This window comes from Pelobates fuscus, chromosome 1 (genome assembly GCF_036172605.1).
Source record: "Pelobates fuscus isolate aPelFus1 chromosome 1, aPelFus1.pri, whole genome shotgun sequence".
Taxonomy (NCBI): Eukaryota; Metazoa; Chordata; class Amphibia; order Anura; family Pelobatidae; genus Pelobates; species Pelobates fuscus.
Window position 1 is genome coordinate 155,721,745 of NC_086317.1, and position 12,453 is coordinate 155,734,197.

At 40.0% G+C, this 12,453-nt stretch overlaps 1 protein-coding gene across 3 annotated transcripts in view; it reads left to right on the forward strand.

Moving 5' to 3' along the window:
* RASSF5 (Ras association domain family member 5) overlaps positions 1 to 12,453 on the forward strand; it is a 103,833-nt gene that overhangs the window by 59,701 nt on the left and 31,679 nt on the right. Inside the window, exon 1 of one of the 3 annotated variants that reach the window (XM_063451097.1) lies at positions 4,794 to 5,240. The exons of the other annotated variants lie outside the window; for them this stretch is intronic. Coding sequence (XP_063307167.1) covers positions 5,136 to 5,240 — 105 coding nt within the window. The 5' untranslated portion in view covers positions 4,794 to 5,135. Of the gene's footprint in view, positions 1 to 4,793; positions 5,241 to 12,453 lie in introns of those variants that run through there. 3 annotated transcript variants of the gene reach the window in all.

A 12,453-nucleotide genomic window follows, 5' to 3' on the forward strand; every position in this document is an offset into this window, starting at 1 on the left:
ATGTGTGTGTGTGTCTATGTATGTATGTGTGTGTGTGTGTGTCTGTCGGGAGGGGAGTGAGGGGAAAAAGGAGGGGGGGGGCCACGGATCAGTCTCGCACCGGGGCCCCATGGATTGTGTGTACCACTGCCACTGCCACCGGCCCTGCTGGCGGAGAATCAGTTTCTCAGTCAGCTGTGGAACAGCTTGGAGGTAGAGGAAAAGATCAGCGTAGTCTTACTTATTTACCTTCCCATGTTAAACAAGGTAGGCCCTGAAAAGGACAACAGTGTAAAGTGTGTCCCAAAATAGTTTTCTGGCCAATGTTCTTGTAATGTATAATCAATCTACTCATTGCTAACTCTGTTAATACAATCACTTGATAATTAAACAATATAACAAATCAGTTTAAGGTGCTTTGGGGAGGGGTGGGGGGTAATTATTGTAGTTATATTTTTAATAAAAATGGAAACTCCACTTTAGAAAAGGACATCAGTGATTCCTGGATATGCTCCATCTTCCCTGATGTTGAAATATTACACAGAAAACCCCCTAAAAATCCTCCCGAGTACCTTTTACACTTTAAAACCAGAGCCAACAAAATAAGAATTCAACCAAGAAAATACCATCCATGGTTTGTTACAGTACACAGTGTCTCGTTACAGTACATGTATGACAGACAGGAGAACTATAATCACATACATGGATAGACTTAGCAATTGCAGAATACTGAAACATGTTCATGCAATTGACCTTGAGCATGGCATTGCTAAATATATTTTTTGTTGTACAAAGGGAAAATTAAAATAGTCTGGCTAAACTAATAGACATTGGACACTCTTTATAGGGGGAAATATAGAAAGTCCATGAGAGACCCATTAAAATTAGAGTATTCCGTCTTAAGTACCCTAATGATCAATTGAGGTAGTGCAGGCTTAGAAAACAAGCAAACAACATAAATTACCACTTCACTACAGTAATCTATATATTAAAGAAAGATCAGAAACTGGAAAAAGGTTAGGAAGTTTGGAAAATGGTATTAATCAGTAAATAAACTTCGAGAGACAGAACAATTACATTTATATAGATTGCTGTTCAGGGACACCTAAAAGTGTTTATATAAATTTACACAATTTTAGTTTTTCATTTATTTATTGAATACATGAAAAACAGGCCTGAGAATACTGTTGTCCTCAGTTAAGCTGACCCACTTTGTGACCACATATCAAAGATCAGCAATTAAATTTTTTTTTACTTACTATCTAGGGCTAAAGTTTTGAAACACGGCCATGGGCAATCATATGTTTTTGAAAGTGAAGTGGTTAAAGAGTCAACGGTTAATCTAGGTCCATGTAGCATGTGGTAACGGTAATTCCTCTGAATAACAACTTTGACGGTGACTTCTTCACCTCTAACACAAACACACAGTTTCTGCAAGACACAATTTTGTCAACCCAGTTACTCGCGGTGTCCGGATGTAAAACGTAGATGCAGTATCTCTGCTTGGTTTTTGCAAGAGGAAGTTGAGTAAAATACTGAAAGTTGAGTTGTGAAATGAGGAGTCTAAAGGTGTTTATACATGTTCTAATAAATATATATAATAATGGAAGAAATACAAGTTTAAAAAATAAATAAATATATAAAACTAAGTATTTAATTCAATAAATACTATCTTGTGGTGAGCTGACAGATTAACTCAACCACTTGCAACACTGAATCAATATAATGGAATTGTATGTGTCACTATACAGCCAGTGTTACATATCCTCTCCTATGTTCTAAGAGTGCTCAATACAACTTAAAGGGACTCTATAGTCACCAGAACTACAGTTTAATGTAGTTGTTCTGGTGTGTATAGTATGTGCCTGCAGGCTTTTAATGTAAAGACTGCTTTTTCAGAGATAAAAGGTGCGTTTTACACCTTTTTAAAGTATAGAGAGGGGGTCTGTTGTCTAAACGACAATTACAAAACTATAGTGTCAGGAATACATGTTTATATCCCTGACACTGTAGTGTTCCTTTAAAGTTCAAGATGTGAAACAGCTTACTCCCATTAAATATAACTTTTTATAGGAAAAACAAAAAGCACATGAGTTTAAAAAGCAGTCAGCAAAATGTATTCCTCAATATACATTACATAATGTTTACAGTTAATCTAGCCCCTAAATAGAGTCTTAAAGTTATCAGGATTTACATATTCATTCTTCACTTGTTATTCTTGGCAAAATTTAATTTTAGCTTTTTAGTTTAAAAAAAAAAAAAAATATTTATCATAAATGCAGAATTCAAAATCCAAAATGTAATGCCATGTATAACCATTAAAAGAGACTCTATAGACACATTAACCACTTCAATTTATTGAATTTGTTTTAGTGTAAGGTCTGTCCCTTTCGTCTTACATTTAACAAATGCATGATAAAGGAGCTTGTAGCTCCACCTCCAAGTCCGTCAATCAGAGAGCTTAGAATTAACTTCCTGATGTAGAGGGGCTTTACACTGTAGGAGGATAAAATAAAAATGTAGGCAAAATCGTTTTACATAGGACAAGGTCATTGAAGTCTTATCTGCTTCTGAGTTGGATGTGATAAGGAATGAGACTAAGATGTGCGAGTGATAATATTCTTTGTATAAAGAATGCTACATGATTCAGGGAATTGAGGCAATGTAATCGAGTTGTGCAGATTGTCCATAATATATTTAGATGTCTAGAACTGGTTGTCAGTAGGTTTGACATGTCTCTTGGTTCCGTAATGTACCTCAGATATTTAACTTAATCCTTACTGGCTGCATATGTATTCTATCACTGGTAGTTCTATGACAGTGTCAGTGTAGCTGCTACCTCAAATCGGAATTATTCTACACTTTGCATAGAATGTGTGCCATCATGCTAACTGTACTAGATATATTGATCAGACATAGAAAAGGAAAAGTGGTTGGCATTTTTTTTTTAATTCTTTATTTTTGTCGTGACACATGTGATAATAAGGAAAACAGTAAGACGCAGAAGCCGATATGATCAATATGCTCAGTTGCACTTTGGATGCATGACTAAAATGTGCGTAATCTGTCACTACATTGTTATATAAAATACATTAAAAAAAAATAGAACCACATAAGCGAGAAACTAAGAAAAGGTTAGGTACTATTGAGTGAAGCCTTGTCAGTGTTGTCCGTTGCGGTCCGCACGGGCCATTGGGTGTGGTGTCGGGGTAAGAGTCCGTCCCTGTCTCCTCCGCCCATCTCCGTTTCCCTGGGCCTGTGGGGGCCCCTAGAGGGCGATCGTAGTGGTCAAGTGGCTAGCTGTGTCCCAGTACGGGTGTGCTATGCATCCCTTGAGCCGGTCCTGCTTAAGAAAGTGGAGCAGCGGCTCGGGGGCCCCTCCGGCGCCCACATCAGTGCGAGGGTGTCCCCTGTGTAACCGTTAGTCGCAGTCATTCCTTTACCAAATGAGTGGTTGCTCCTTATCGGGTTTTGAGAGGTCTCTACTCCATGTGGTTGGCATTTTGAAGTCAAATAAAACACAGTTGTGTAGTTTACACATGATTTTCACTTGTATCTTTGTATAATTATTAATGTTTCAGGGTATAGACTGCAAAAGAGATTGAATGTGATTTATAGTGATACTGGAAAATGTTACCTCCTTTGGCTAATACTGGTACTGGCTTCCAAAAACCAGAAACTTGTTTCCTCTCATACCCCAGAAGATCAGTTGGGCTGATATTTGGGAGCTGGGCATGATGAATTCATCGTCATGTTCACGGAACTATTGCTGGACAAATACAGTCTTGTGTATATGACAGTAACTAAAAGAAAGTTCATTAAGAGGTGGATACACCTCTTCTGTCAAAATCAAGTCACATTAATAGCAATGAACATATATTGCTGTGGCATGAAAACAGATTTGCCTCATCAAATCGCCAGCCTGTAATGTTGGCACATGCCATGATGGATGCAGTGATTTACAATGATAGTCTGCAATGGCTAATGTGTTTATTGCTTAGCCCACATCAAAAAGTATTTTGTGTTTTACTAAATTAAACTGTACTCTGTTAGGTCAAAATATAACATACCCCATTTGTATCTAGTTATAAAGCCATATATTTCTGTTCTTCATCAATTAACTAAATTGAGCTGATCTGTTACTCTACGCAAGTCATTCCAGTCTGTTTCCATCTCCTCCATTAGTCTTTTTTTTTCAATGGATTCCCATCAAGCATTTTTCTATTGGGTGGTGGTTCATCGTTGAAAAATATGGCAAACAAGTTAGCGAAAACAAAGCACCGTAACACCTATTACAAAGTCATACTGTGGTGACCAGCGTCTCCTACCATTCCCTGTTAGCAGTTGGCCTTTACCATTCAAATAGTACAAATTCACAAAACCAGTCTCAGATGTGCAAAAGCTTAAACAAATCCTTCTTTAACCTTTCTTTTCAATCTCTTTGACTGTGATTGTATTGGATTTAACAGTTTTCATCGTTCAGATACCATAGCTTTCCCCTGGCTTCATCGTGTCAGTCTATTTCATAGGAAGAACAGGTATTCGGAATGTGTTAAGAATTGTTGATGTGCATAGATGCATTTTATTAATCTTTTTTTATTTGTGGGAGCGTGGCCTTTTTATGAAGACCACAAGCTGTAGACCCCCCACAGCTAACCTCTTATTGCAGCACCCAGCAAATCGCTGCATTAAAAAAGAACCAAGCTAGGGGAAGTGGTTTAACTGAAATACAAACTGCATCGAGCAGGAAAAGAGGAGGGAGAGGTGGGGGAGAACAGAGAGAAGGAGGCTGAGAGCAAGGCTGTATCTCACTGCTATAGAGACACTGAGCAGACCGCAGATGCTAAGCAAATTAAAGTGAGACGGAGACAAGCAGGCAGCCACACTAGCGTACCTGAGCAATGGATAGAAGTGGCAGGGGTCCAGCACATGTGTTGAACTAAGAAAAAAATATCACAGAAGGCATTACTTGGGTCATGCCCTCCATTTAACCATAAAGCTATAGGACCAGTGTTTTTGAACCGGTGGCAATAAGGCATTAAAGGAAAAAATAAAAGGATACATCCAGACACATCGACTGATTGGCCATGACACGCTAAATGTCTACAGATTGTTCACTCCATTGAAAGTGTTTGGGTGCCAGTGCTTTGGTGCCCATGACGGTGAGCGAAAGTATGAGCAGTGGGTACTGCAGCCTGGAGGAGGAAATTGAAGACTACTTTTTTACAGCTAGAGAGAACCTATCGAGAAAGATCACTAAGGTAAAGCAGATTGGGAGATCCGTGTGGGTTGTTTGTAGACAAAAGACCGTAACGGGATTGTAGCAAGTATTTTAGGAGGTAACTAGTGATGGGATGGGTAACCTTTGGCACTTCAAGTAATGACCACGCTGGGATTTATGGTCTAAATATGGAATTGTAGTAAACTGAAAACCAAAACTGCTAAATTTAGGCTTAAAAATAGCCGAGTTGTGATTAAAACTGAATTGGAAGATTTTTCCAATTCACATATATTTTAGCCTAAATGTTGATTTTCTGTGTTCAGTTCATGACAATTTGGTGTTTAGTGAATAAATCCCTGTGTTTCTCCTAATGCCCAGCCACTCATTTGAATGGCTCGGCATCAGGGGAATTGTAGGCCACAACAGATGGCGTGCCAAAAGTTAATAATCCCTAGCTTAAAAGCCATATAAGTGTTTAAATTAGTGGATGAAGTATGCGTTGCCAGTTAAAAGAGTAGTAATGAGCCCTACGGTAGGGGTCCACTATGGGGGGAGAAAATAGCTGCCGGTTTGCGGAAGGGGAGTGAATTTCTGCCTTAGCAGTCAATTGAACATTTTATACAGAGAGTGCCTTATTCATTCTGTATGTGGGAGATCATTTTATATATCATTATTGTAAGTAAGTGTGTTTGGGGGGAGGGGAGGTGTGGGGCAGTTAGATTTTTTTTAAAGTTAACAACACTTCCTGCTGTCAGAGAAAGATTCTAGACACCTACAGATTATATGACTAACAGTGAATAACAGCAAACAGTCAACTATGTGACCTGGACTGAAATATTTATTTTATAGATTATAGCTGTTAGGCACATACAATGCTTATCATATTTGCTGGGATTTATTAGTAGATGTTTAATGGTGGGGGCTTGACTGACCACCACTAGCGAATGTCTTGAATTTGTCTATAACCCATTGAAATGCTAGTTTTAACTTCTATGGGTTTATTCAATAAAAATGTAGAATTGAAAAGCCAATTACAATACAATTTCTAGACCACAAAATAATCAAAATAGAAAAATCTAGCTGTATATAGAGTTTGAGAAATGTTTCAATCAGTCTATTTAGGTCTGCAATTCCCAGTGTAGTGAATAAATATGTGTAGCCTGCACACTTTGCCATATAGAATAAAATGGAAGCTCTCAGATTTGTACAGCTAAATAATGGTTTGGGCCGCAAAATCCCATTAATTGAAAAAACAAACAAAAAAAAAAAAAAACTGACCCATCGATACCAATTAGAAGCTGCTGAAGTACTGCTTTGCTACACGTTCTTGAGAACAGAAATTGCTTAAAGTTGGGTTAAAGTTGGCTAAAGTTTATTGGAGGCCCTGCATGGAGACCCTGGTCCTTTAAAGGTTTTTAATAAATAAATAAAAAATATATATATAATATTTGTCATGTTTTGGATTTTTTTCTGCAGTACAGTAAAATGAGAAGATAAGACTGGGCATTTTAGTAAAAACCCCTGGATGTTGGGCTAAGGTAACATCCCCAGGACGTACTTGGAAACCAGAGTAATCCGAATGTACCTTTCCTGGTTAAATACTTTGTTATTATTATTTTGTGCTGCAACTGAAAATGTGAATTTCCCCTCCTACAAACCAGTAATACTTACTATGTGCATAGCTTGTATAAATGGCTGTAGAGTATTTCAAGATGGATAGTGGACATAGATTATTGGGTTAAACAGTAAATGCTGTTTTACCCAGTAGATAGATAGATAGATAGATAGATAGATAGATAGATAGATAGATAGATAGATAGATAGATAGATAGACAGATACATAGATAAATAGATACATAGATATGTGTGTGTAATAGAATCATTGATTCAGTCCATTTGAAATACATACAACTTAGCATATGTTTGGTGACCAGTTAGCCTCATAGCCTCAGAGCATTCCTAGTTAAAGGGACACTATAGTCACATGAACAACTTTAGCTTAATGAAGCAGTTTTGGTGTATAGAACATGCCCCTGCAGCCTCACTGCTCAATCATCTGCCATTTAGGAGTTAAATCCCTTTGTTTATGAACCCTAGTCACACCTCCCTGCATGTGACTTGCACAGCCTTCCATAAACACTTCCTGTAAAGAGAGCCCTATTTAGGCTTTCTTTATTGAAAGTTCTGTTTAATTAAGATTTTCTTATCCCCTGCTATGTTAATAGCTTGCTAGACCCTGCAAGAGCCTCCTGTATGTGATTAAAGTTCAATTTAGAGATTGAGATGCAATTATTTAAGGTAAATTACATCTGTTTGAAAGTGAAACCAGTTTTTTTTTCATGCAGGCTCTGTCAATCACAGCCAGGGGAGGTGTGGCTAGGGCTGCATAAACAGAAACAAAGTGATTTAACTCCTAAATGACAGTGAGTTGAGCAGTGAAATTGCAGGGGAATGATCTATACACAAAAACTGCTTTATTTAGCGAAAGTAATTTAGGTGACTATAGTGTTCCTTTAAGTGTACAAAACTTAACATTTGCCTTTTACCTCCTCAAATCTCATTTGAAATTTTGCAGCATTTCAAGCACACTTTATGTAGCTTATTTGTTGTATTATATTATGTAATGCATGCCAGTGAATGCCACACATCAAGCTGGAATGCATGCTAATGATGTAAATAACAAGTGCATGACTGGAACACAGGCACCTGATATCTGTCATGAAGCACCACAAAACTGGTGGTAAGATGAGGCCTTGATCTGCAGCCATTAATGGAAGCTGAAAGGACCAGACCAAGAGTAGTCTTACAGGAGTAAATATTCCAAAATATTTAGTATTGTTGCATGGACCAGTGCTACCAGAGTACTCAGAGATTGCTGCTTAGCTGCCTCCACCAGATGCTGCTCTTCTGAGGAGTTTTGAAAGTCAGACAAGGGTTATCAGCTACAACATTAGGTAGCAGGCCTTGTAGTGGCCACAACCACCACTAAATTGGTAGATATCAATGATATCTTAGTAGTTTTTTTTTATTTTACAGCTCTATGATAAATTCTGTCTACCGAGCTACTTTGTACAACGTTTTAAAATGAAGATGGCCGATTTCTTAATTTTTATTGCCTTCAAGAAACACTATAGAATTATTAATACAAAATTGTATTCATAATGTTATAGTGCTATTGTCACTAGTTAGTTAGTTCCCAATAAAATTAAGAAAATAAAGATGTTATTCAGCCTTTTTCCAACACTAAGACTCCCTCAGTGCTTGTCACCTTTCCACCTCCTGCAACATTATCGAGGAGGCAAGGCCTACTCCAGTGATTCTCCAATCCAATGCTCCTCATAAAGCATTGGGGACATGATGGACATGTGCATCGAGCACCACATGCATCCACTGCTTCTCATAGGAAAGCATATAGATTCCACTACTTTCCTATGAGCTGCCGCATCACGTGACTGAGTTTTCAGTATGACAACCACTAGAGGTGTGTTCAACCCTTCGAGGTAAACATTGCAGTTTCTACAAAATGACAATGCTTTACCTTGATAGGTTAAACGTGCATGGCCACTGCACCCAGACCACTTCATTGAGATGAAGTGGTGTAAGTGACTTTAGTGGTCCTCTAATATAATAGATCAGGTGTGGGAGTAGCAGTGATCCTCTCATTGGATACAAATGGTTAGAAGGTCCTTTACCACTCCAACTTTCTACTCTCGTGATCCATGTGTGAGAGAGCAGGTAAAAGTGGGCACGAGATGCGACGTCCATTCGTCAATCCCAAGCAATGTAGTGAACAGCCCTACTGAGGTTTCTCCTCTGCATTTAGCTTTTGGATACTCATTCTAATGGTAATGCAAAGAAGAGGTTACATCAATGGTGGTAAGTCCCTCACAGTGACAGTGATTCATTACTAATGAATGCAGCATCATTCTGTCAAGTTCTGATACTACATATTGGCTATGTACATTTAAAGGCACACTCCATGTACCAGTAGTGCTGTTTGTGCATGGTTTCACAACCTACCTCAGGTATTCTAGGTGCTGGTTGTCCCTCTTCTGCAGCCTTGAAGCTCCCTGTAAGGAGTTTACACTAGTTCCCCTAAGATGAGCGCTCTCAGTCGCTGAGAGTCCCCTGGTACTGTTCAGTGCAGGGAGCTATCGGGGTACAGAGGAGAAGGAAACCCCAGGTAAGTTGTCAAAAACACAAACCGTTTCACTGCTTACCCTGGGAGAATGCCATCCCACTCATGGCACCTTAACTACTACAGCAGGCTGTATCGTTTATAGTGCTTGGAGTATTTCTTTAAAAACTGGACTTAATGCTTTACATTTTTTAAAGGTAATTACACCATACAGTCTCTAGATTTAATTCCCTTCTAAGCATTAACGTAATATTGCTTGTGGCCTGATGTTGTTGGTCCTTCTAGAATCTAGAGAGTCAGGGTGGGGGTTGTTTCCCTTAGCAGAGGAAGTGCAGCAACACTTCTGCTGAACTACTTCCGCTTTTCAGTGCATATTATCAGTGTTACAATGCTAGGAATATACACGGATGTCGTAAAAATGTGTAATAATATGCACAATGCTAAAATGTTGCAAAACTGTCAATTATCAGAGGTGTTCATATCTATATATTTCAGTAAATCAAAAAATCAACAAATTATTGGAAGTACTACCTGGGGTGGTCTAATCTCCTTTCCTGTTGAGAGAATACACAGAAGCTTATTACCCCTCTGGGCATTTCTCATTCCCTAAACCTGTCAACCCTGTCTCTCCTAACAGAGTTAATAGCCCACAGTCCTCCATTTTATTGTCTCACGTTCCCACCACATAGGTTTACTTTATACTTATTGACATGAGTGTTATTAGATACTGGCATCATGCCTAGCAATATCATTCTTCACATCGTACTTCCTATTATTTTCTTACTCCTCACCTTCTCTAGATGATAAGCTCTCTTTTTCCTTTTAAATTTGTAATGATTAATTGCTTCTCTTTATCCAGATTGTAAAATTGTGAAGCACCTCATAATATCTTGGGAAACATGTATCATAAATGCTAATAATAATATCTTTTACACAGATACAGTGATCTCCCAAAACGTTGGAGTTATGTGTGACCCATACAATCCCAAGCAATATATGGAAACTCTCTCAAACCTTTTTACTTGTAGTCTTTATGGAACAGCCATACACATGTGCAGTTTTATTTAAGAGAAACTGCTATGTTTACATTGAAGAGTTAGAACCACCTTTAGTGACTGTCAGTATAACAGGCACTAAATGCAATGGTGTATTCTGGATTTGTGCTGCCCTTGGCATGACTAAATTCGGGCACCCCTGTAATCTAAATTTGCCCTGCCACTTTAAATCAAAGCCACTTTTTTGACTGACAAACGCACGCCCTCCTTGACACATGCACCGACATACACTCACTGATGGATACAGTCATTGGCACACACATAAAGTCATTGGCACACACACTGTTTAACCCCTTAAGGACACATGACATGTGTGACATGTCATAATTCCCTTTTATTCCAGAAGTTTGGTCCTTAAGGGGTTAAACAACCCACACTTTCACTGACAGACAAACACTGACACACATACTCACTGGCAGGCACACACTCTCAGATACACACGCACTGACATACACTCACTGACACAAACATCCTCACTGATTTGACACACTCATATTCATTCACTCACTCACTCATAGCCACACACTGACAGCTACACACACACACACTCCCTGACAGACAGACACACACACTTCCAATTCAATGCTTTTCTAAGTTTGAATACACTAGCAGCACTCGTTGCGCATTAGTTCTCCAGTATTCCTCTATTTAGGGATACCATATTTTCTGGGACACATATCATTTATACAAATTAATAGGCAATGTCCCACAAACACGCCCTAACTTGGACACACATAGCCACCCAGATACTGGAATCGGAACCGAACTATACGACAACTATGCTACGTATGACTAAGACACACACACAGACACACACAAGACAAACGTTTCTCATTTTGTTTCTATAATGATCACCTATATGGCTCTTATACAATGGCAAGTTTCTGAATACAAGTACCTGACTCTACCTGTGTTGCTCACTAGAGGGGGCTGAGAGAACACATGCTCTCGCGCAACCTATGCTCAAAGAGCTTCTACTACTAACTTTCACAGCATTGTCACCAGCCAACATATGATTGTTAACTGTACAGAGTTCAATTTGTTACCGCTTTGTTAATGATATATTGCAACCGTTGATTTGACCTGTTGCACTGGACGGCTCACCGTCATACAACGCTTTTCCATCTAAGCTAAGCCTCTGCGTAGGCATACACATTCATGTTGTCATAAATGTTAAGTACTTGACTACACACAACGTTCACAAAAATAAAAACCATTTAAAACAAATTAATGGGCAATGTAAAGAAATACTGCCCTGCAGGCAGTAAATCAGATGATAAATCAATCAGAAATCCTGCAGCTTATTTCTTATGTATAATACAGGGCCATACAGTGTTGCCCATGTGCCCAGGCCGACAGGGGAGAACCTTTGATCTCCCCTGCTGGCCCACGGAGAGCTGGCCCTGCTTGCTTGCTTTGGGCCCTCTTGGGCCAGTGAGATCATCAAAGATCTCCCCTACCGGCCCAAAGGCCCTTCGTTAGTGACAGGGAGGGTGGGAGGGACGCGGAGAGAGGGAGGACCTAGGAGGCCTTTCCTCCTGAGAGCATGCTGGTCTGAGTGTTTCAATGCTCCGACACACCATTCTGCTTGTGAGAGGCATGAAGATAACCTGCAGCCAGAAGAGTTGCAGGCTGTAGCTCTCATCACCAGACCACCAGGGCTGGCTGTGTCCCCCCCCCCCCTTCACCATAGGTAAGAATAAGGGTGGGGGGCCCAAGAGATGGCCCGCTGGCCACCTTAGGGCCCCCCAATGCTTTCAGATGCTCAGAGTGGCGGGCGATGAGGGAGCGCAGTCCTCTGAGCTCTTCCTGCTCCCTTACGTGCCCTTCTATGATGCCGGGAGCCTGAATATGACGTCACTCCGGCGTCACTCCGACGTCACTCACAGGATTTCCCCTGCCAGCCCCTGCAGGGCCAGCGCGCTACCCGAGCACCGGCCCCGCTCTGTGCCTCCATGGGCCGGTGGGGAGATCAAAGATCTCCCTCACCGGCCCAGAGGCAGTTACAGGCGGCCGCCGGCAGGAGAGGGTGTGAGGGAGGGAGGCAGAAGAGAGGACCG